We start from the raw sequence: 26,124 nt of genomic DNA on the forward strand, positions 1-26,124 counted from the left end.
CTTTCAGCACTCTGACTATGCCACTCCTTCCTGGTCTCCATTGTTTCAAGGGGATAAGTCAGCTGTTAATTGTAATATGGGTGCCCCTGTTTGTGATGAGTCATTTTTCTCTTGCTACTTTCAAGATTTTCTGCTTGTCTTTGGCTTTCAACAGTTTGACCATGATGTGTGTAGGTGTGGATCTCTTTATATTTATCCTACTTGGAATTCACTGAGCTTCTTGGATGTGTAGATTAAAGATTTTAGTTAGATTTGAGAATTCTTCAGCCATTCTTTATTCTTTCTTTCTCTTGTGAGATTCCCATTACATGTGTGTTGGTACACTTGATAGAGTCTCACTGGTCTCTGAGGCTGTTCATTCTCTTTTCTTTCTGTCTTCTGGACAATTTCTATTGATCTGTCTTCAAGGTTGCTGATTTTTTTGTCTGCTAGCTCAAGTCTGCTGTTCAGCCCCTCCTGTGAGTTTTTCATTTCAGTTATTGTACTTTTCAACTCCAGAATTCCAATTTGGTTCTTCTTTATCATCTTTTTGTTGTGATTCTCTATTCATTGAGTCATTGTCGTCATACTTTCTTTGAATTCTTTAAGCATGATTTCCTTTAGTTATTTGAACATATTTATGATAGCTGCTTTGAAATCCTTGTCAAAGTCCAACAACTGAACTTCCTCAGAGACAATTTCTATTGACTGTTTTTCCCCATATATAAATTACACTTTCCTGTTTCTTTGCATGTTTTATAATTTTTTATTAAACTGAACATTTTAGATAATATAGTTTAGAGACTCTTGAGTTAGATCACCTCTTGTCCTGTTGCTAATGTCTATTTTTTTGAGGACTTGCCTGCACTAAGTCTGTAGTTTACAGTTACTGATATCTCTGATCACTTTTTTTTTTTTTCTTTCAGTTTTTTTCTTTTTTTTAAGCCTAGCTTCCTAGGGGTCACCCTTGGATCAGCACAGCTTAGTGGTCAGTCAATGATTGCTCAGAGGTTGTGCATAAACACCTTGAGTCAGTAAGACTTCTGCTCTTTGCCAGTGGATTTGTATGTAGGTTGGAGAATGAATTCACAGCATAGTCATGCGTCACTTAACAGTGGGGGTATGTTCTGAGAAATGCATCATTAGGTGAGTTCATCCTTGTGCAAACATTATAAAGTGTACTTTCTCAAACCTAGGTGGTACAGCCTACTACACACCTAGGCTATATGGTACTAATCTTATGGGAGCACCATTGTATATGCAGTCTGTCGTTGACTGAAACATCAATTATGTAGCGCATGACTGTATAGGCAGTTTACAAGTTTATTTCAGCTTTTACTTTGTGCCAAGCCTTCTCATGTTCATGGCTCTTCTGTATCTGTGAAAGACCTGACATGCAGCCAGGGATGTATAGATAACTCCAGTCTTTCCAGAGCTTGCAAACAGCTTTGTGTAAGCACACAGCCTTTCAGACCACCAGGGATAAGTGGGAGCTTGTCAAGGCCCATTATGGCTGTGCCAGTCTCAGGATATCCATGTTAAACTTCTGGCAAGTCTCCTGTTTTGTTTTTTGCCCCAATCCGTGTTGCAGCCTTGGGCTGCTGCAGTTTTGGCTTTACCCAGTTGTTTGCCATCAAGATCACTATTGTTCTCAACAATACCCCTGCTTATTGAACTTTGCTGCGTTCTACTCTTAATCAGTGATCCCCTCTAGTGGTGATGGTGCTAGTTTTCACAGCTTGCTCTGCACTGGTAAAAACTACCATTGATGGAGCTGGTGTGGGATGGCTAAAACACCACAGATTTCCGCTGTTCCTACCTGAGAAAAGTTCAGTAGCTTTTCTTGAATAAATTCTTTTTGATTTGTTATATATCTTTGGCCAATTTCCAGAGTCCTGATATGGTTGTTTTTGACAGGTTTGTGTAGTTTTTTTTTTTTTTTTTTTTTTTTTTTGGTGAGAAAGATTGGCCCTGAGCTAATATCTGTTGCCAGTCTTCATCTTTCTGCTTGGGGAAGATTGTTGCTGAGCTGACATCTGTGCCAACCTTCCTGTTTTGAGGGCTGTCAAACATCATGGCTTTGTGGGATGCCACCACAGCATGGCTTGATGAGCAGTGTGTAGGTCCACACCCAGGATCCAAACCCACGAACTCTGGGCTGCTGAAAGCAGAGCGTGGGAACTTAACCACTGTGCCACCAGGCCAGCCCAAGTCTATCTAGTTTTGTCGTTGATTTTTTTGGGAGAGGCTTTGCCAAGCTCCTCACTCCACCATTCCAGCAGCTCCACCCTTAACTTTTTACATCATACCTTTCTTTTGGTTCCATATTTTGAAGAGAAAAGATCTTACTCATGTTATTATGCTTTTGATGTTAATTTATGGGTGTTCAGAAGCACTTTTTATGTGATGTTTAAGTGTTTTTAAAAGCCTCTTAACCAAGTATTACTTAACTCCATGCACATAGTAGTTGTTGAGATATTTATTAAGTGCTTAGTAGAGTTTTTAAGCTTTGTTTATTTAATATCTGCCTTGTGTCATGTACTGTAACTATAGTTTGCCTTAAGAACATGAACTTTGAACTTGAACATGGGTAAGAAGTCTCTCTTTCTGCCTCTTAGTAGATATGTGGCTAACCCTGAGCAGCTTCCCTAACTCCTCTTTTTGAGTTTCTTCAGCCAGAAAATGAAATTTCAGAGGATTAAATGTGTTATGTGGCATAGTATTTGCCTTGTACTAAGTATCCAATAAGTGATAATAGGTGTGAAGTAATAATGGTTCCTATTTAATTATTGAGGAAGATGGCAGTATCCTCATTTTAAGATGATGCAGCTCAGATTTAGAGAAGGAAAGTAGCTTGACATGGTCACACTGTTATGAGTTCCAGAGGAGGACTTGAACCCAGGTCTATTTGACTAACTTACCTCTTCCCTGCTGCTTCAAGGAATGAGAAATACTGTTACAAATTTGTCATTAGCTCCTATTATGCTAAGTCTACAGTCATAGAAAGGAAATAGTGAATGAATTATATACTCATATATATTGCTTGCGTTTTTCCTGCGACAATGTAGCATGTCAGGAACTTCCACACTAAGAGTGATGTAATAATTGGAACCTGAAGTGTCTCTCTGAGACACACCTTAATGATTATAACCTCAATTATCTTAGGTGAATGGAAAAAAGAAAGACTTTAAATTCTTTGTCCACAAAGTTGAACATCTAAACTTGAAAACTTTTGATACATAATGGTGTAAGCAGCCATAAAAGTGTACTTAGAAAAATTTTCTATTAGCTTTAAAGCCTCTAAGCCTTAAAAGTTGTGCATACATGTCTTTACCATAATAATGTACTCCCCAAATTGTATACTATCTTATAGAAACTTCCCCCACAGTATTCCAGTATCCTTAATTTCTTTCCCCTTACTCTGACCTTCCTTGTCTGTATAAAGTCTGCTAAGTCAAGGACCATGTCCATATGCTTAGTCAATATTTATGGTAGATTCTCACTTAATGCTTTTTATGCTATGTTCTTATTAGCATTCTAAGTAACATGAGTTTAATGGGTTATGAGACTTCATAATTGATATTTATAAATGTCATGACTTAAAATGTCTTATTTACCATACTTCCAAGTAGGGTTTGGGGGCTAGGGGTGAAGGATCTGGAATGATTTCCTTATCTTACAAACTTCACAACTCAGGGAACAGGGCAAGGAACGGGAAGTGTGAGGAGAAAAGAGGCTAGACAGAGAATACAGAAATGAACTTAAATTATGAGGAAAAGAATCAGAATACTCTGTTCTCCAGCCCTACCTCAAACACTGATTACACCTAACAGTTAAAGAGGGTATGCTGGCCAGAAATTTTTAAAAATTATACTGACCTAATTATTAATGCGTTGAAACCTTTGATGACAAGTTGCAACTCCTCTTGTGACCTGTGCTCTTACGGTGGTTTATTGTGAGGAGTCTTAGACAACAGAGAGTTACTCATTGTTTCCAATAAAAGGGCTTTGTGTTAGTGATTTGAGTACTTTCAGGTTATTAGAACAATAATCACTCTTTGTGGGGCTTTATGAAAGGAATAAAGTATTGTAATGGCACTGCTGTCAATCTAAATTTAAAGCATGCGTGTATATAGTGTTTAATATCATTGTCTAGTTGCTCTTATTATAGCTAATCACTCTGACTAGAAGAGAAAGGCGTCTATTAATAGAGGTATCACTCATGTCTTAGAGAATTGACTCACACTAAACACCCTTTCCATGTTTTTTATAGTTTTCAGGTAATATTTCATTCTTTGAGAAAACATCTCAGCTTCATTCTTTTATAATATAGGTGGCGAACTATTTGGTACTATTTATTCTTAGAGGTTTATCAAGTTATTGTAGAGAGAGCAACTCAGTCTTAAATTACAACTTTTAATTTTAGAAACTTGCCTTTGTTTAGAATAGAAAGACTTCAGTTCTTGCCTTTGTTTAGAACCGAAAGACTTCAGTTCAGCTCATTTTATCAGCTTCTTAAGTTATGGAGGAACACTTCCTTTGCTGAGTAATCCAGAATCAATTAACCATTTTGGATTTTCTGGGAACCTCAGCTACTTAAAACATAGTAAAAAGCTAATAAAGAAGCAAAAAAGTAAACAGCAAAGAGTTAAAAGTAAAAAAAAATTCTATGTACTTTTCAGATACCATGTGGTTTGTTTGTTTGTTTTTTGTTGGTGAGGAAGATTGGCCCTGAGCTAACATCCACTGCCAATCTTCCTCCTTTTGCTGAGGAAGATTAGCCCTGAGCTAACATCTGTGCCCATCTTCCTCTATTTTGTTTCTGGGATGCCACCACAGCATGGGTTGATAAGCGGTCCATAGGTCCGTGCCTGGGATCGAACCTGTGAACCCCAGGCCACCAAAGCAGGGTGTGTGAACTTAACCACTATGCCACTGGGCCGGCTCCTCAGATACCACGTTTTTATATATGAAATACTGTCCTCTCAATCTGCTTCTTGTTTAGCATAATTCTGCCAAAGTCAGGTTATTTATTCAGTTACCTATTGCTGTGTAACGAACACCCCCAAAAGTTGGTGGCTTAAAACAGCAACACGTAACATTCATTTTATCGCAATTCTGCAGTTTGGTCAGGTCTTAGAAGGGACAGGGGACAGTTTATCTCTGTTTTCCTTGATGTCTGCTGGAAGCAGCTTGAGAGGTAGAGGATTTATTTCCACGATGACTCAGTTATATGGCTGGCTGGCTAGTTGGCGCTGGCTACCATCTGGGAGCTCAGCTGGGGCTGTTCATCAGGTCCTGAGTTTTCCTCTGTGTGGAGAGCTAGACTTCTAACAGAGTGATGGTGTCTGGGTTCCAAGAGAGAATGTCTTTGTGAACAAATGTTCTAAGAAGACAAACCCCAGTTCACAAATATTTGCTGATATACCGTTGATCAAAGGCAGTCATATGGCCAAGCCAATATGGGAGAGGGTTCAGAAAGATAGAGAAGATACAGAAAGAAAGATACTGAGTGGCATGGTTTATGGTAGGCCACCAAAGTAGTAGCCTACTACAGTTATGTACTTCCTCAATATACAGTAGAGTAGCCTCTCTGGAGGACATTTTGAATCCTTAACATTCGTAGCCTTTGGCCCTGTAATTTCACTTTTAGGGGCTTGTCCTGAGGAAAGTATATAAATTCCCTGGATCTGTATCAAGTCTTCATCTAGCTCTCATCCATAGCATTTTGCCTAGGGTCAGATAGCTGGTTAATGTAGGAGTTCAGATTAAAACCAGATTGTCTGGTTCCAGAGCTGTGTGCTTAACCATTGTACTGTACCACCTCTCACATAGATGATGTCTATGTACAATCATGTTAACAATATCAAATAAGAAGCTAATAATATATTTAATAAAAATAAAATTTGTATATATAAAAGTCTGAAAGGATATATATCAAAATGAAATATCTACAAATGAACATGTACTGTTTTAATTTTTTTTAATTGTAAGGATAGTTTTTGTAAGTCCGCCGTGCAAACTTAACCTAATATATTTATATGTATATGTTTTATATCTATTTTATTACTACCCTGATTTCTCTAGTACAGGTTTCCACCCTTTTATCTAAACAGTAAAAGTCTATGATGAATTATGGTTGTAACTGCTGCATGTAATAAATCTTGGAAGACTTCTTTGCTTCCCCCTTGCTCCCCCTCGCCCCCGATTTCATGCTTTAAATATCTCTTGAGGAGGATGTCTTTTTTAGATCCCTGCAGTCCATATGTGCTCAATGCTGGATATTTAGAATACGCTTACTGAATTAGAGCTTCTTAACTAATATTCTTTCACTGGTTTCTACATCATAGTTTTAATAATGACTGTGTCCCATTTCCAGTTCAGTATTCTCATAGTGTTAGTTCCAAATCACTATTCTTTTATTTTTATTTTTTTTTGTGAGGAGATCAGCCCTGTGCTAACATCTGCCAATCCTCCTCTTTTTTTGCCGAGGAAGACTGGCTCTGGGCTAGCATCCTTGCCCATCTTCCTCCACTTTATATGGGATGCCGCCACAGCATGGCTTGCCAAGTGGTGCGTCAGTGCGTGCCCGGGATCCGAACTGGCGAACCCCGGGCCGCCGCATTGGAGCGCGTGCACTTAACCGCTTGCGCCAACAGGCTGGCCCCCAAATCACTATTCTTGAGGAGGTAAAATATTATTTCTCCTATCTGTCCCAGCTAAACTAGAATCACTTGGTGATCATACAGATTCCTCAGCTCCCTTATTCTGTTTCACATTTAGCAGGTCTAGGGCAGTGGTTCTCAACTCTGGCTGCACCTTAGAATTACCTAAAAATACTGATGTTCAGATTCCATGCCAGACTTAATTCTAATGAGATTCTCTAGGTGGTGACACTTGGGACGTGTCAGGGTAGGTGTGTGTTTAAAATACTTGAGGCGATTCTTATGATTAGGCAAGTTGGGAAGATACAGAAAATAGTTTTGCACTTTTAAAATTGTTCAAAAAAGGTCTTACCCTATTAATCAGCGGTTTTCTTTCAGCAGAAGCCTGTAGGATTATGTAAATGTTTAGAAACTATTATGAACAAAGTTTCCTTTACAGTAGAATCATTACTGCACAGTTCCATTAAAGGTTACTCATTGAGAACTTTGCGTAAGCTTGCAAATGAGTCTTGTTGCCAATTCACTAATGAAGAATATGAACAAAGTAGGAAAAGTATATGGAATGACTTGGTTTATGCATTAAACCAGCTTAGATGATTTCTTCTCTACTGTTTTGGAAATTATACCATAAAGGATACTTCTTTTAAAATAATGAGAGATTGTATCACTGGAAGGCCATGTCCTTATTTTTAAAAAAAAAGAAAGAAAAACTAAACTAAATACGTTGGCTTAGTGACAATCTACATTTCAAAGTTTCTCCAGACTGAAAGCTTATTCTTCACTTAAATGACTTCTTCTCAGCCATATTTAGAGTTCATCTGGGTTATAAACCATATCTCCAGTTATTCATGCTGTTCCAGATTGGCTAAAACAGGTATCAGAAGTACTGAAGGGCGAGGTAATAGCTTAAGCACTTCTCAGCTTATCCTTTATCTCTAGATGTAGATATTTGGAGAAATGCAACCGTTTAATGAGAACTGCAGTGAGGCATCCATTTACATCTCTTAGGATTGGTTGAATAGAGTATGGTCTATTGAGTATACTTTTGATGTCGTTGCCAGTCTCTTTTTTCAAATGTACATGTGACACTATCTGAAGAAATACTAGAAACACCTAGTAAACATTTTTCTAATATCTATTGTTAAGCTACATTCAGGTGATCACATTTTGAAGCTTGGTTTTCTGCTTGGCTATCAGCGATAATCAGGTTACATATAGGGTATCTGTGAGCTGCTGACTTTAATAGGTCAGCCTGTGTAAGTTTGTAAGACCCAGCTGTTTGGAGACCAGTAATGTGGCAGTTTCCTCTGCCTAAACGTGAAGGGAGCACTTGTTTTGGAGCTCTATGCCATGGTTTCAGAAATCTGTCCTTTAGTATATAACGTCTGTTTGGATTCCTGGTGATTTTACTCTATGTGATTAGTAATACCTTGTGGGAAATGGCTGGTTTGTTTTTTATATAAATAGCAGTTTAAGAGTCTCAGGCATACAGACATCTCTTATAACATTTCATCCCCTTGGAGTTTTGTTTTTGGTATATTATTAGAACAAGTGAACAGCAACCAAATATTGAACAGTTCTCTTCAGGTTTTTAGTCTGGTTCTTTTCTAGTTTTCTGAATGTCCCAGGTATCTTATGTTATTAGTCCATCACCCTTTCATGAGCTACGCAGAATACATTCTCCTAAGGCAAGATGCGCAGAAGCTTGAGAATTGCCCTGAATTTCTCCTATGGCAAGTACAAATATCCATGTCTTCATTCTACCAAGTAGACTATAAATCCTCTTCTGTTGTAAACAATCTGTTTACTGAATCAACAGTTTGTGAACATAATGTACTTACACATCTGCATGTTCACACTATATCTGGCAGAAAGTAGTAGGGCTTTCCTGCAATAAGCCGGTCTCTCGCCTAATGGTTAATGTCAGGCAAATAACTTCACCTAAAAATGTGAATTCTCCAAGAAACAGAATTCATTCTGTGCTCTGACAGTTCTGTAAGTTTTAAATTTAGCTGGGTAAATTCCACCTGACACTAAATTTTATTATGAAGGGCAAGTGCAAGAATAAGAAAAAACTTATTATAAAGAGGAAAAAGGTAACTTTACATTGGAGAAATCTGGCTAACCTCACCTTAACCAAGTGATCCGGTAATAGGACGAACTGACATCATGTACCTTCTGATGTGATACCCTGAGAAGGCTTCAACATTCCTGCTGTTAGGAACATTCCTGCCAAAAATGCATGACATGGAACTGGTCATGAGGAAACAAACTCACATATATAATGCATCTCAAATATCTGGCCTGCACTCTTTAAAACTGTCGATTTCTCGAATGGCAGAAAGGCAGGAGGACTGTTCTAGATTGAAGGAGACTAAAGAGATAACGAGGCAGTGCTCATTCTTAATTGGATTCTGGTTTTTAAAAAGTTATAAAGGGTACTATTGTCACAACTGGTAAAATTTGAATATGGACTCTATATCAGTGTTAAATGTTCTGTATTTGCTCCTTGTTCTGTGGTTATGTAAGAGAATGTTCTTCTTAGGAAATGCACACTGAAGTACTTAGGGGTAAAGAGTTATGATATCTGCAGTTTACTCTCAAATGATTCAGCAAAAATAACTGTGTGTAGAAGGTTTACAAAGCAAAGGTACCAGTAATAACAATTAGTTAAGGGTATAGGAGAGTATTGCAAACAGCCCTGGTGGTCTAGTGGTTAAGATTCTTTGCTCTCATCACCGCGGCCCAGGTTCGTTTCTGCAGTGGTTAGGGAACCACATCTACCAACAGGGTCACCTGTGGTGGACAGGTTTCAGTGGAGCATCCAGCTAACACAGACTAGGAAGAAGGACCTGGCCACGCACTTCAAAAAAATTGGCCATGAAAACCCTATGAATAGCAGCAGAGCATTGTCTGATATAGCTCCAGAAGGTGAGAGGATGGTGTAAAAAGACTGGGCAGAGGCTCCACTCTGCACAGGGCTGCTCAGAGTCTCAAAATCAACTCGATGGCACTAACCACGAATAGGCGAGTATTATAATCTTAGAACTTTTTGCTAAGTTTAAAAAAGACACAAAAAGGATGATGGAAGAAAAACAAATAACTTAGTGTACAATTATTGTGTGCTAGGTACAGCTCTAAGCATGTTTATATGTATTGCCTCATTTAATCACAGCAACAACTGTATGAGATGGGATTACAAGAGCATGGTCTTCCAGCATTACAAATCTAATTTATTTCAAAGTAATTATCCTTTGTATGATTTTCCAAGTAGTAGAAAGGGAATCTTCTAAGTTAGTGTAACTTCTAAACCATTTATTTAGATGTACATTCACACTATTATCCCCCAGTTTATAGATGAGCAAATTGAGAAACAGATTACTTGTCCAAGTCACATAGCTAAGTGGCATTGCTGGAGTTTGAACCTAGACAGAGACTGAGCTCTTAACTGCAATTGTAGTGTAGAATACTAGAAAATGTGTACTTTTATATGGAATGAATCTCTGTGAGATTTGAAGGTAAGAATGAGAAGAAGTGGGCTGGCCCTGTGGCTTAGTGGTTAAGTGAGCGCGCTTCGCTGCTGGAGACCCGGGTTCGGATCCCGGGCTCGCGCCAACGCGCTGCTTCTCCGGCCATGCTGAGGCCGCGTCCCGCATACAGCAACTAGAAGGATGTGCAGCTATGCCACACAACTATCTACTGGGGCTTTGGGGGGGGGAAATAAATAAATAAAATCTTTAAAAAAAAAAAATGAGAAGAAGTTAGTAGGGTTACTGATTTTGATTTTGTTCTCCCATAGAAGGAGTAGTATGACTGTGTGTCAAAAGTTATGTAAAACAAGATATTAAAAATAATCTCAAATTTGATTAAAATCTTCCATTTCTTTAGTTGAAGCATTGAATGTTTTTCATTTATGTTTTCTCTTTTGTTTTTCTATTCTCTATTCATTTATTTCTAGTCTGATCTTTATTGTTTCGTTCCTTCTACTTGTTTTGTGTTTAGTTGGTTCTTTTTCTAGTTTCCTCAAGTGAAAGGTTAGGTTATTCATTTGAGGTGTTTCTTTTTTAATGTGAACATTTATAGCTATAAATTTCCCTCTAAGCATTGCTTTAGCTGCTTATATGATCTTTTGAACCAGTCAGAGGTGGTATGGTAATAATTTCTAAACTTCTGTATTAATTAATCATCTGGGGAACTTTTTTAAAGGGCCAATTCCCCTAGAAACTGATTTAGTTGATCTAAAGTAAGCCTCAGGACTGTTTTTTTTAAAGAGTACCCAGATTATTACCGTTTGAAAACTTATTGAGCTGTACCCTCAATGTATTTGCACACTTTTCTATATTTGTGTTATACTTACATTTAAGAAATAGTTTTAAGCTACCCAGGTAATTCTGAGGCATAACCAGGTTGAAGAACCACTAATGTCTTTGATTTCAGTGGGAGGGGTGGGATATGGAGAAGAGATTTTACATTGACTTTTTTTGCTCTGACTTTTTAACGTTGTGTCCTGTATTTAGATGTGATTTTAAAGGCTCCTTTCAGTGCCAGATGTGAACATTCTTGTATTCTCAGCTTCTGCCTCCTTTGATAATATAGATAATCTGTTTTATAGTTTTCCAAAGAAATGTTATTAAGTAGTGGTAACAAATTAGCTAGTATTTGGCTTATAATGATTAACAAAGGTATGTTTTAAATGTGGAATAAAATAGTTTTTATAGACTATGGATTGCAGGCAACTAACATAACTTTTTGAGGGGCAGATAATTATAATTCTCTGCTTTTTAAATGTTACTTTGGGTCATAGCCCTGACATAGCTTTAAATTATTGTTAATATTGGGTTTCTTATATAGATCCTGTGAGAGTAGTTGATGTAAATGTTTATAGGAGTCTCTGTCTTTGCTTCAGATGTATAATGAAACATGATTTGCAGAACTTTCATAACTCCATGAACGAAATTGAGAAGTCTAAAATAGACCAAGGTTACTTGAACTTGCCGTAAGCATTTTTTTTTTCGCCTTTAGCATTTACTAATAGTACATACCTATATACAAGTAGATGAAGGCTATGGCTTAGTTTATGGTTCTTGCCTGCTGATGGACTTAGTTTTGCTTATCTCTAGTCTTGCCTGTCTCTGGTCAGTGTTCCTACAAATAAAATATTTCCTACAAATATTGTTATTTCATACAAATGGCTGAATTTGACACTTTTACCTGTTAGGTAAAATGAACGGGAGCTAGGAGGAAAATAGTGGCTTCTAGTCTGTGCTCAAGCCTGAGCAACTAGAGCGACTTTTCCTAAAGTTAGGGGGAAAATATAAATGTCAGGATGAGAGAATACTAAATCTTGCCTTTTAAGTTTCAAAAGTTTTAGTCATCTTAAAGTAAATTAACCATGTTTAAGTCTGATTTACGTTTAATTTCAGAATTCAGCACTTTATTTCCTCTGGATAATTCTAAAGCTTTTAAAATGAGATCCAAAGTATAAGCTTTAAGGAATTTTTCCTATAGTTTGCCTCAGTAGTATGACTTTTGTCCATATTCTTCAAGCAGATAAACCTTAAAAGTAGCTAGAGCCAACTGTTTGTTTGTTTTTGGTGAGGAAGATCAGCCCTGAGCTAACATCTGTTGCCAGTCTTCCTCTCTTTGCTGAGGACGTTTGGCCCTGGGCTAACGTCCATGCCCATCTTCCTCCACTTGTATGTGGGACGCCTGCCACAGCATGGCTTGATGTGTAGGTCTGCGCTTGGGATCCGAAGCTGCGAACCCCGGGCCACCGAAGCAGAGCATGCGACCTTAACCACTATGCCACTGGGCTGGCCCCCAGCTGTTTTCATTCTTGTTTTTTGAGGTTTCAGCTGTACAGCATAATGATTCGATATTTTTATACATTGCAAAATGATCACCACAATAAGTCTAGTTAACATCCATCACCATACGTAGTTAGAAAAAAAATTTTTTTCTTGTGATGAGAATGAAACTAACTGTTCTTAGTGCTACCCCATACACATACCTGTAGCTAATCTTTCAAAATCTGTGGCTTCTACTTCTGTGTTAACTTCTCTATTCTGTTTTCTGTTTCAAAGATATTTTCCTGCTGAGATGTTTATTAACTCCTGGTACTCACAGGTAGATACCTTAGCCAGACATTCAGGGCACAATTTAACCTTTTTAGTTTTATTTCCTATCATCTCCTATGCTTTAGAATGTACATGAATTACTTAGATATACTTGTTACTTCTCTGCGTGCAGTTCACCCTATTTCCATCATTTTCAACTGTTTTCCTATGGTATGGCTGACTCCATGTGTTAAAAGAATACCGGCCAAATCAGTTGTCAATTTCTTTATGCTTTTTGTATTATACAAGTGGTTCATACGACATATACTGTTCTGAAACTTATATTTAACACATCTCAGGTAGGCTTCCTGATCAGTCTATGGCCAAGTTATATTTTGTAAAAGCTGTATAATATTTCAATTTATGTTTGTAACAGTTTTATTAGGTTTTTAGTTTTCTATTGTTATTGTTCTTGCTATTACATAAACAAGGCTCAAGTAAACTTCTATGCCGCAATATCTTTTTGTATATGTGGAAATATTTATAGGATTAATTCCTAGTGGAATTGTTGGTTCGGAAGATATATGCATTTAAAAGAGTGATAGATGTCATCAAAATGCCCTCCTTTAAAGGTTATACCAGGGGCCGGCCCTGCGGCTTAGCGGTTAAGTGCGCACACTCGGCTATTGGCAGCCCAGGTTTGGATCCCGGGGGCGCACGGATGCACCGCTTCTCCAGCCATGCTGAGGCCGCGTCCCACATACAGCAACTAGAAGGATGTGCAACTATGACATACAACTATCTACTGGGGCTTTGGGGAGGGGGGGGAAAGGAGGAGGATTGGCAATAGATGTTAGCTGAGAGCCAGTCTTCCTCAGCAAAAAGAGGAGGATTAGCATGGGTGTTAGCTCAGGGCTGATTTTCCTCACTAAATAAATAAATAAATAAATAAATAAATAAATGAATGAATGAATGAATGAATGAATGAATGTTATACCAGTTTTTACTACCATCACTGGAGATAGTTGCCTATCTCTGTACCCTTCCCATCACTGCGTATTAAAATTTAATACCTGCCTGTCTGATAATAAAAATGGGATTTTACTGTTTTACTAGCATTTCTTGTGTGAGTACAGTTGAACATTATTGGCCACTAATTTTTCTGTGTTCTGCCTATTTTATTTGTCAAGTTATGCATCTTTATCTTTCATTGGTTTTTTAATTCTTTACATTTTAATGAAATTATCCCTTTGTTTTGTGTTGCAGGTATTTGTCTACAATTTGTTCTTGGTCTTTTAACTTTGTTTTTTGGGGCTGGCCCCGTGGCGCAAGCGGTTAAGTGCACATGCTCCGCTGCGGCGGCCTGGGGTTCGCTGGTTCGGATCCCGGGCGCGTACTGACGCACTGCTTGTCAAGCCATGTTATGGCGGCGTACCATATAAAGTGGAGGAAGATGGGCATGGATGTTAGCCCAGGACCAGTCTTCCTCAGCAAAAAAAGAGGAGGATTGGCAGATGTTAATACAGGGCTGATCTCCTCACCAAACAAACAAACAAACAAAACTTTGTTTTTTATTGTGAAATTTTTGTTGTACATTATTTTTGTCAGTCACCATATGAGTGCATCCCTCCACCCCTTTTAACTTTGTTTTTGTTTATGATGTATGATATTTTTAACCACATAAATTTAACCTTTTATATGCCTATCTTCAACATCCTTTATATATTATAAGTTTCATAAAAGCCAGGACTGCGTCTTATTCATCATCATATTCCTCTCCTTATTCAGCACTATGCCCTTTTATAGATGCTCCCAAAATGTAATAGTAGTTGAATCCTCTCAAAACTGTAGGAAAAAAATGTAGGAAAAAAATAATTAATCCTTACTCTTCTCTCTTTAGAAAACCAAAATAGAACATTTTATAAGGGTTAGATAAGTTGAAAGTGACCAATCATAAGAGTTTGTAATCAGCAGTGGTAGTTTAGTGGCTTTAATGAAAAACCTTGGTATTTTTCATTTGTATTTTGATCAAGTTGAGTTGAAACTCCTTGTGATGACCAGGAAGAAGTTAACAGACAAACTTACCACTCTAAATGTAGTGGGCAAATAATATTAAGAATTGCTTGATGTGACTTGATCAAAACTCGAAAGCTGTCCTTGTACAGAGAGAAATCAGGGCCAGCCCCATGGCATAGTGGTTAAGTGCACACGTGCTCTGCTGCTGGCGGCCCGGGTTCGGATCCTGGGCCCGCACCGATGCACTGTTTGTCAGGCCATGCTGTGGCAGTGTCCCATATAAAGTAGAGGAAGATGGGCACGGATGTTAGCCCAGGGCCAGTCTTTCTCAGCAAAAAGAGAAGGATTGGCATGGATGTTAGCTCAGGGCTGATCTTCCTCACAAAAAGAAAAAGAGAGAGAGAAATCACAGCCAGCTGAGAAAGCTAAATAAAAGAATTTTCTTAAATTAACCATGCCTTTTTTACTAATCTATCAAACTATTAGCTAATCATAGAGAGGAATGGACTTTTTCTCTCTGCCGCTCCCCTTCTGTTAAAGTGAATCAGATATCATCATGATTGTGTCAAAAGTTCAAAAAGGAAAATGGAAGGTAAGTTGAGCTGAATTGGCACTCTTCCCTCAACATTGTACCTGTAAGCTTGATATGTTGTTTCAGAGATTAACTTTATAGACTTCCGTGCCCAGAAGTATGAAAATTCTTAGGGAACTCTTTTCACAAGCTTGATCTTAACATATTGAATAAAGAGAGCAGCTAATCCCTTTTGTAAAGTAATTTGAGAGGAGGGAATTCAAAATGTAAAATCTCACCTGCAGAAAACACTCAATTCTGTAAAGGCCTTTCTGTCTTTAGACACTTACAAAGACTTAATATTTTAATACGGAAGAGTGAACTTGGTTAAAAAGCCAATGGATGAAATTAGAGAGAAATAATCCAGTGCTTTCTTTCTGGGAATTATCATCCTGCTCTCCAGGGGACCTAATTTTATTCCCTGTGGGGAATGAGAATATCCCTCTGTACAGAAGCCAGCATCTCTAAATGTAAGCTTGACTTTTAGTATAATAAGAGTCTTGTTAGGTGCAATTTTGCTCTTAGTCATTAATACAATGAACAAATGTTGTGGTTACCTGGGAACGAAAATTCAAGTGCTTTTAAACCTCTTGTGAGATTTGGTTTCATGCTTGAAATCTATACAGTGTTATGCCCAATAGTATTTGTAGAAGCTTCCAAGCTATAAGGTATAACATAGAGAAGTTAATACAGTTTGGAAAAAATTGAGACCACTACAAAATGCGTTTAAGGTCCTGAGTAAAAAGCTTTTCTTTTGCTGAATGACAATTACTTACCAGTGGTATTAAGTTTAAATGATTGGAATTTTCCTAGGAGTGAATTTTACATGATGATGATGTCCCTGTATACAAAGTAGGAAGCCAGTTTTTCCTTCTGGTGGCACTTTTCTTTTCAGCTGAAACCGGTCTGCAGTTCTACAAGCACCAAGACTGAATTAAGGACAAAATATAATCTGACAGTATATAGTATTAAATGGCATTTTCAGTATGATGTGGTATTAATTGTGTTAGATCATTTCTGTCCCCTACAAACTTTGTGATATTATGTGCATTTTAAAGTCTATTCTTGATGATAAAATCTTGGTGGTATACAGCTTCTGCTAATAGTTCTTAATCATGAACCATTTTAAATTGGATTTGGTAGTATAATTTCTCATTTTATAGGGTTCAGTAAAAGATAATAGAAATCTTTGCTGTTACTTTATTTTTTTTATTTTATTTTATATTTTTTAAAGATTTTATTTATTCATCTTTTTCCCCCCAAAGCCCCAGTAGATAGTTGTATGTCATAGGTTCACATCCTTCTAGTTGCTGTACGTGGGACTCGGCCTCGGGTTGGTCGGAGAAGTGGTGCCTTGGGGCGCGCCCAGGATCCGAACCCGGGCCGCCAGCACCAGAGCGCGCGCACTTAACCGCTAAGCCACGGAGCCGGCCCTTTGCTGTTACTTTAAGTTTAGAAGTTGACAGAAGTGGTCTTTGCAGTCTGGTAATGAACAGTCTTCAATTCCAACATAACCTCAAAGTACTGGGCATTTTTTTTTCAGTTCTTAAACTGCCCTCAGCCTATAAAGCACTGGACCTATGAACTCGATCTAATGTGTATGACTCCTAGTTTCCTACTAGTGGTAAAAGTGCAGACATTGCACTCCTTCCCTGCTCTTTCTGGCATTTTTTAAAAACATAATTAAGAGTAATCCTTTATTCATTTCTTTAATTATGAAACATCTGATGTAGTCATAATAAAATATTTTATATTTCATTTCAAAGTAGTTGAAGTCTCTTTCCCCTGTGAGCATTGTATACTAAGGTACTATCTAAATGGGATAGTAATCAGCTAGCTTTATCTCACCTTTTTCTATAGGACATTTTTATAGCTCACTGAAATGGAAAAAAATGACCTATATTTATGTAACTAACCTCATACAGAATGACATCCAAAAGCCTATGTGCCAACGTACATTTTAAAAGTTGTTCTCTAGTGTAAATATCCTACTTTTTAACACTTAGCCAAGTTTTATTTTGTTAGAGGTAAAATGTTAATAACTTTATGATTTTATTATCTTAAGGTAGCTGGGCTTGCCATGTTATCAATTTGACAAACAGATGCCCCTTCCCCACTTTTGAAATTCCTGTAAGTGGATTTTTTTGTTGTTGTTTCAGACAAATCTGCCTATTTTCAAGCTGAAAGAATCTACCGTTAGAAGAAGATACAGTGACTTTGAATGGCTGCGAAGTGAATTAGAAAGAGAGAGCAAGGTAAGAATTATTTGTAATGCAACTTGAAAGCAAAACATTCCAAATTTTAATATTTAAGACCTCTTAAGAAATTTATCTTGAATAAAGTGGGTAAAAGCAAAAATAATTTGTTTTTTTCAAATAGTTCAATTTCATCTTATTTCATAGGTGATGAGGGAAGTCTATAATTTTTCCTAGAACTCTTTTCCTTCTTTTGTCTACTTTAATGGCTCAATTGAGGCCTTTGCTCACTCACACTGGATAACACTTAGACCTTTCTTGCTATTACTTCCTTCCTTTCCCTCATCTTCATATTCCACCTTCCCTGCTCCATACACCTTGCCAACTTTCTCTTCCTCAGTATATCTCCTATATCAGTGTATTTCCAGTTTTTTTACTGACTCATCATAAATACATTTTTTCATCATCACACGTGTACATATAACAAAAGTTTCATAAACCAGTACTTACCTTACTCTGTGTGATATGTGCTGATATTCTTCAGATTAGCTTTTTAAATGACGACCACGATCTACTAATTGGTTGCAACCTGCAGTTGCTACCTGTTATATACGTTGGTGTAAGAATTGTCTTCTCTTAGAAGAAAATTTGGTGGCTTTGGCTACAAAATAAATTAGAGCAAAGTCTCATTCTAGTGTTCCCTATTTCAGCCCTGTGTCAGAATGACATCGAAGGCATGGAGTCATGGAAGGGCGTGTGGTATGCTCAGAATGATCAAAAGTTATTTTGTTACTAGAGTGTAGTAGCAAAGAAGTGGGTATGGTAGGAGCCCTGAAGTAGCATAAGGCTAGCTTGTGCTCATTTCTGAAGCATAATAAGCTAGAAATGGAAGGGAAACTTTCTTAACCAGATAAATGTGGCTGGATACAAGAGCAGCATACACAAATCATAGCATTCCATCAAAAATGTAAAGGAAAAACAGTTTTATTCCAAAGAATATCAAACTGTAAAATACTTATGAATAAAACTAGAAATACAAAACCCATGTAAAGAAAACTTTAAAAGTTCACTGAAAGATAAAAAAGACCTTAATAAATAGAAATATTACATTCCTGATTTGGAATAATCACTTTTGAAGATTCATTTATTCTATAAACACTTGAGAGCTCATTCTCTGTTTTCTCTGAGTTACAGATAGAGCTGTGAACAAATTAAGGTCCCCACTTATAGTGCTTACATTCTATGGGGTAAGTTGCGGTGTGGGGCAGCGGGGGGAAACAGAAAAATAGTAAGATATGTAGTATGTCAGATGGTGGTATGCTCTGAAAAAAACAAAATTAAGGGAAGTAGGAAGTGCTAGGAGGGCTACTCTTATATAGGATGGTCAAGGAAAGGGCTCACTCAGAGGTGACATTTTAGCGATAGGCCTGGTGGAAGTAAGGCCATGTCTTTTAACTTATTTATAAACTCATAAAATTCTAGTAGAAATCTTACTGGAGTTCCTTATAAACTTGCAGATTTATATATGAGCTTTAGAATCAGAGAAAGCTTAAGAATAGCCAAAAATTCTTTTCAACATATATTGAGCACTTGCAGACATCAGAGTGTATCTTAAGGCCATAGCAATTAAAACAATGTGGTATTGCTTCAGGGGTGGGCAAACAGATTAGCGTAATGTAATAGAATTTAGAAGCTGACCCATGTGTTTACTGGAAATTTAGTTCTTAACAAGAATAACATTGTCAGTCAGTGGGGAAAGGAATTTGTATTCAGTAAATGGGGTTGAAACATTTGGCTGTCTATTTGGGAATCAAGATTTATAACTCACTGTATATAAATTACAGATGGTTTGAAGATCTAAATATACAAAACAAATTAGGAAAGTTTTGGGGAACAGAGAAGAAATTTGTTATGACCATAGGGAAAAAATGTCTTTTTTTCCCCAGCTTAATTGAGATATAAATGACAAATAACATTATGTAAGTTTAAGGTATGCAACATGATGATTTGATATATATATATTATAAAATGATTACCACAACGAGGTTAGTTAATACATCTGTCATCTCACATTGCTCCCGTTTTTTTTTGGTGGTGAGAACATTTAAGCTCTCTTATCAACTTTTAAGTATACAATATAGTATTAACTATAATCACCATGCTGTAGTTCCCCAGAACTTACTCATCTTACAACTGGAAATTTGTACCCTTTGACCAACGTCTCCCATTTCCCCTACCCCACCAAGCCGTGGCAACCACTGCTCTACTACTCTCTGTTTCTATGAGTTTAACTTGTTTAGATCCCACATATAAATGAGATTATACAATATTTGTCTTTCTTTGTCTGACTTAGGGGAAGAAGTGTCTTGATAAGATTTGGGCTTTGCTTAACATAGCACATGGTACACTGGAGTGTTTAATAAACATTTGATGAATGTATGCATCACTTTTTTTTTAATAACAGCTTTATTGACATATAATTCACATGCCATACAATTCACCCATTTAAAGTGTACCATTCATTGGTTCTTAGTATATTCACAAAGTTGTGCAACCATTACTACAGTCAATTTTAGAACTTTTAAATCACTCCATAAAAGAAACCCCATACCCATTAGTAGTCACTACTGATTTCTCCCCCAACTGGTCCTCAACCAGCACTAGACAACTACTAGTCTACTTTCTCTGTGGATTTGCATATTTTGGACATAATAGAAGCATAGAATATATAGTCTTTTGTGTCTGGCTTCTTTTGCTGAGCATGTTCTGAAGGTTCATCCTGCTGTAACATTAATCACTACTTCATTTCTTTTTATTGCCAAATAGTATTCTGTGGTATGGATATACCACATTTTATTTATCCATTCATCAGTTGGTGGGCATGTGGGTTCTTTCAACTTTTTGACTACTGTGAATAATGCCGTGAACATTTGTGTACAGGTTTTTGTCTGGACATATGTCTTCATTTCTTTTGGGTGTATACCTAGGAGTGGATTTACTGGGTCACATAATAACTCTGTTTAACCTTTTGAGGGACTCCCAGACTGTTTTCCAAAGCAAGTGTACCGTTTTTATATTCCCACTAACAATGTGAGGGTTCCACTTTTCTCCACATCCTCACCAACACTTATTAATACTATCTCTCATCTTTATTGTAGCCATCCTAGTGTGTGTGAAGTGGTTATCTTGTTGTGGTTTTGATTTTCATTTCCCTGATTGTTAATGATGTTGATCATCTTTTCATGTATTTATCGGCCATTTATATATCTTGTGGGGAGAAATATTTTTTCAGATCCTTTGCCCATTTAATTGAGTTTTTTGTCTTTTTATTATTGAGTTGTAACTAGAATATATAAAAAAAAACTCCTACAAGTCCTTCATTAGATATATGATTTGCAAAAATTTTCTCCTGTTCCATGGATTGTTTTTCATTTGGTTGGTGTCCTTTGAAGCACAATACTTCATTTTTAACATTAGACCAGTTAAATAACCTATGTGAAAGTTGTACTTATATTACAGTATTGCTAAGAATAATTAAAGTTATTTTGTTTATATATTAGTAACTAAGATCTATTATAGTAGGCTAGAAAGTAGGTAACATTTATTGTGTTTACCGGTCATTATGGTTAAATCTTTTAGCTTTTATTTTAGTATGAGTTCAGTATATTATGCTGGCCAAATAGCCTCCTGTCTGCTTCTTGCCCCACATGCACACACACGTATTTATGACTTTTAAATTGGTGTAAGAAGTCTAACTAGATCTTCTCATATTACTCAAGCAAAAGTAATTTGATGTTGAAGAGGATCTTTGGAATCTTAGCTAGACAAGCCACTCATGATTTTTGTAGATTGTTAATCCTGTTACCTACAACCTCACCATCCATTTCAATGACTATTTTGAATATTATGTTAGGAAGACTGTATCTCTACAGATGATAATCATAGTTAATTTCATGCTAAATTCTACCCTGAATTAATGGTGGTCATTTATTTAATGCACTGGTTCTAGATTCTTTTTTTGTGTGTGTGTGAGGAAGATTAGCCCTGAGCTAACATCCGATGCCAATCCTCCTCTTTTTGCTGAGGAAGATCGGCCCTGGGCTAACATTCATGCCCATCTTCCTCTACGTTATATGGGATGCCACCACAGCACGGCTTGACAAGTGGTGCATCAGTCCACACCCGGGATCCGAACCTGCAAACCCCGGGCCGGCCTCTAGATTCTTTTTTTTTTTGTAATAGCTTTATAGTTATAGATGTTTTTCCCTGCCCATCAGATAGCCATTCTACTGGAGCTCAGTTAGTGGTCATGATCCTTGTTCTCAGTTGTAAGGTCCCTGCAGGTTTTAACTCTCAAGTTGACAAATGCTAATACAGGGGAGAGATTGAAGAATGATAAAGCAAACTTCTGGAGATAAGTTTTTAGATGTCTTAATCATTGGTCATCTGGGGAAAGTAGATCTAGGAAGGAATTATAAAGTTGGGCATTTGGTTTCGTGCTTCTTTTTTTTTGCCCTTACTTTGTTTTTTGCTAATCTGTATGAAGTTGTGTTGATCTTTCTCTTTTTGACCCTGTTGAATTTTTTTTTTTAAGATATAGATAGCTCTCTTCTTTTTGGGGGGGGGGAGATTGGCCCTCAGCTAACATCTGTTGCCAATCTTCCTGTTTTTTTTCCTCCTCAAAGCCCCAGTACGTAGTTGTATATCCTAGTTGTAGGTCCTTCTAGTTCCTCTGTGTGGGACGCCGCCTCAGCGTGGCTTGATGAGCGGTGAGTAGGTCCGTGCCCAGGATCCGAACCGGCAAACCCCGGGCCACCGAAGAGTAGTGCACCAACTTAACTGCTACGCCACTGGGCCATTTTAGGATGGAAACTCTGTATTGAGGGTTTAAAGTTTTACTTCTTTTAGAATATGTATAATTTTTATTACTGGTGTTTACTATTTATATTTCTCCTTGTTTGAATGTTTGCTTACACCTTTTCTCTGTTGTAGTGTAAGATAAGGATTCAGCTAAGTGGTTAGTCATTTAACAGATATTTGAGCTTCTGTTTTATGCCCAGCTTTTCTTAAAATAACCATAAGAAACCTGAGGCAAGGTTCTTGATTTGAAGGCATTAATAGGATAGATTGGTGATTCTCCACTGGGGGCAGTTTTGTCCCCCATGAGACGTTTGACAATGTCTGGAGACAGTTTTTATTGTCACAACTTGGGGTGTTACTGGCGGCGTCTGGTGAGTAGAGGCCTGGAATGCTGTTAAATATTCTACAGTGCACAAGAAAGCCTCCTCGCCCCATGAAAAGAATTATCTGACTAAAAATGTTAATAGTGCCATGTTGAGAAATCCTGGAATAGAGAAACCAAACTAACTTGTGAAGTAAATAGCTAGGTGCTATTTAATTCAAACAGATATTTGAGCTCCGGATAACTTCCAGAGAGAGATCAGTGTAAGTTGACCCTAGAGGATAGTTAGGCTTTGAAGGGGAAAATTTGGGATATTCCTGTAGTGTGGGAAGAAAGAAATGACGGGTCTTTAGGGAAAGATAGGATAGCAGATTTGGGAGACAGTTGACCCGTTTCTTAGCCCAGGAAATGGAAGAGTGGCAACAAATAGAGTTGTTGATTATTTTGGCATCACCTCAAACACAAGTAGGAAAGACTATACGCAAATGGGTATGAAATGGGAAAAACTGACCACAGAATTCTTATTTGCCCATGCCAGAAAGAACATTGTTAATATTGTATTTCTTCATTTAATTAAGAGTTGATTTTAATCTCGGCAGTGTCTGTTGTAATAAAGCATTGTCTTCCCCAAGTGGCATCAGAGTAGTCTGGGGGTCATGGTAGCCTTTATTTCGGTATTGTTTGAGTGTTCTTTTTGTATACTTGTGCTTTGGTAAGTCCAGGAAAAATGATAAGTAAGCCATGGGCCCCGCCACTGAGGAACTTTGGTCTGTTGGGCTTGTTCTGCACTTGGTTATCATGCCTCCAAAAGCATACATTCAATCTTTTTTCAGCGTGTTTTTTACTGGTTCCATTTTATATTTGACCTAGTTTAATAATGTGATGGCTCTCATAAGTGAAGATACACTTTGTCTTCGTGTTGTGCTTTGTAAATGTTCACAACCCAGTCTGCATGTTCGACAACTAACTTTCTTTATGTTGTTTTAGGTTGTAGTTCCCCCTCTCCCTGGGAAAGCATTTTTGCGCCAACTTCCTTTTAGAGGAGATGATGGAATATTTGATGACAATTTTATTGAAGAAAGGAAGCAAGGGCTGGAGCAGTTTATAAACAAGTAAGTGCTTCCTGTTCCTTGAGGTGTAAGAGGGAATAGTATTCTGAGATGACTTTAGTGACTACTAGTAATTTAGATATTAAGCTAAACTGTAGTATAGTTTTGGCCATTTCCTAGCTAACTTTTTGTATCATTTAAACAAAGTAAAAGTATCTAACAAGTTGAATATCATGTGATAAATATTAACACACTTGAGTGATTGAAAGGAGTATTTTGTATTGACCTACATTTGGTATTTGTTTTTCTTGGTTAATTTCTGCAAATTACATTTAAAGTTACAGCATTTAAAAAAATACAGTTTTTGATTCCTTCTGATTTAAGCTATGTTCTAGCATGAACAATAAAACTTACAATACACTTACAGTCATTTTGTTTGCAGATGGAGGTATTATCAGCATGTCTTGTGTAAAGGTGCATGTTTAAAATTTTCATGGCAAAATATTCTTTTGAAAATATTAGAAGACTTGGGATTATCTTTTACTTTAGAAGCTCTTAATAAACCAAAATTTCTAGCTTTTAATTTTATTACCATTTGAAATATAGCCATTTTTTAAAAGCCAGAGTAATAAAGTCATGCCAGGAAGGGGCTCGCTGTCGTTCCTTGGCCTTAAGTTTGACCAAATAAAGTCAAATCCTAAAGAATAGGTTGTGTGAGCTTACTTATTAGCAACACTTTAATTTTTATCTAGTAATTTGAAGATCTGTGCTTTGGTAAGTCCAGGTAAACAGAAGGGAAATTTGTACAAAGCCTTTAACTTTTACTTATCTACTTTAGCACACAAGCTTCGTTGTCTTTTTATGAACATACTTTCCTTTTGGAGAAGGCAGTGCTAGCTTAGATATTTTTTAATTCTGAGAAGTCTGGTTGCCCAGTCTGATCTTGTGTTTAGTCTGTAATGGAAACCTTTAAAAGCAAGCAAAGAAAACAAAAAGAAAACTGGACATTTGTGCCTATTTCTTAGTTTTTTGGGCTTTTATTGAACTTCAGTATATTTCTAACTCTATTCCTATGTTTTTCTTCTTTAAAATGGATTCTTAGAATCAATGACATGTTTCATTTTTAACATTAAAATTTATTTAGGTTTCTTATGAATACACGAACTAATATGTAAAGAAGCTAATTGGGTACATAGGCCAGAAGCAGTGCAAAACTAGTGATTAAATGTTTTCTGAATTACCCTTGTGAACCAAAGGAGAGAAAATATACCATTAGTTGATAGAGCATAGCTTTATGGGCAGTCCAGAATAACACTTGTTATTACTAAATTGTACACGCTTCCTACTCTTAAAATATGTGTGTTTGACCCTCCTCCCCCACTTTTATAAAATATTGGACTATATTTCTGTTTTTTATTTCTAGGGTCGCTGGTCATCCTCTGGCACAGAATGAACGTTGTCTTCACATGTTTTTACAGGATGAAATAATAGATAAAAGCTATACTCCATCTAAAATAAGACATGCCTGAAATTTGGTGAGAAGGGGCAAAAGCAACTTTCCGTGACTATTAATGATTCATATGCACCAGTGAAGAAGTTCTAACTAACTTGTAGCATGCTGCACAGAAACTGGTATGACACGCCTTCAGTATACTAACACTCATACGCTCTGTTTTGTTTTGTTTCGTTTGTTTTGGCAGTTGACAAGAAGTTAATTTGCTTTAGTGAAAATCCCTCATTCCAGCCTTTCTATATAAATAGCTCTCCTTGCCGTTTCAATGTGGTGCACACTATAGCCTCACAGACCTGTTACTCCAGTATAATCTGCAGTGTCCTAACTAAAGTTACTGGCTTGGTCTTACCTGCTCAGTTTTTGTGTCATGTTTGCTTCTTGAATATGATTAACTAGAATATTTCTCTTATCCCCTTTTTAATATGTGATGTCATGTAACCTAATTTATGTGTAGGAGCACTACACCGTTGGTTCCAGTACCCTACATGTAAGATGCACACTTGTGTGCAGAAGGTATCTCCCTTCAGGCCTGTAATTGCCTTCACATGGAAGATCAGTGAGGGAAATCTTTATATTCTGTGTAAAAACAAAGTCAAATTTATATACTAAAATCATTTGTCTAAAAATTTAAGTTGTTTTCAAATAAAAATAAAAATGCATTTCTGATATGCACTGATTGTGTTGCCTCCAGCTTTTCTTTTTTCCCTTTATGGCTTTCCTACTTAACTCACTTATTGAGAAGGATTATTTACTAATTATATACTTCTCATTCCTGTAACTCCATTCCTCTTTAAACAGTGGTGATATCAAATATGCTACCACCCCTTGAATGGGGTATTTTCTTTTAAACAACAAAAAAAATGATGTACTAGAAAAAGCATTCGTTAAGGCTTATTGAG

General features: G+C 37.0%; 1 protein-coding gene across 2 annotated transcripts in view; it reads left to right on the top strand.

Annotated features, from left to right (window-relative positions):
* The window catches only part of SNX3 (sorting nexin 3), a 41,326-nt gene extending 15,424 nt beyond the window's left edge, over positions 1 to 25,902 (top strand). For both annotated transcript variants that reach the window (XM_058566513.1, XM_058566512.1), the window contains exons 2-4: positions 17,446 to 17,541; positions 23,651 to 23,775; positions 25,136 to 25,902. In XM_058566513.1, the coding sequence (XP_058422496.1) occupies positions 17,446 to 17,541; positions 23,651 to 23,775; positions 25,136 to 25,241 (327 nt within the window). In that variant the 3' untranslated portion in view covers positions 25,242 to 25,902. The remainder of the gene's footprint in view (positions 1 to 17,445; positions 17,542 to 23,650; positions 23,776 to 25,135) is intronic.
* Positions 25,903 to 26,124: the final 222 nt, after the last annotated feature.

This window comes from Diceros bicornis, chromosome 23 (assembly GCF_020826845.1).
Source record: "Diceros bicornis minor isolate mBicDic1 chromosome 23, mDicBic1.mat.cur, whole genome shotgun sequence".
In the NCBI taxonomy this organism is placed as follows: domain Eukaryota; kingdom Metazoa; phylum Chordata; class Mammalia; order Perissodactyla; family Rhinocerotidae; genus Diceros; species Diceros bicornis.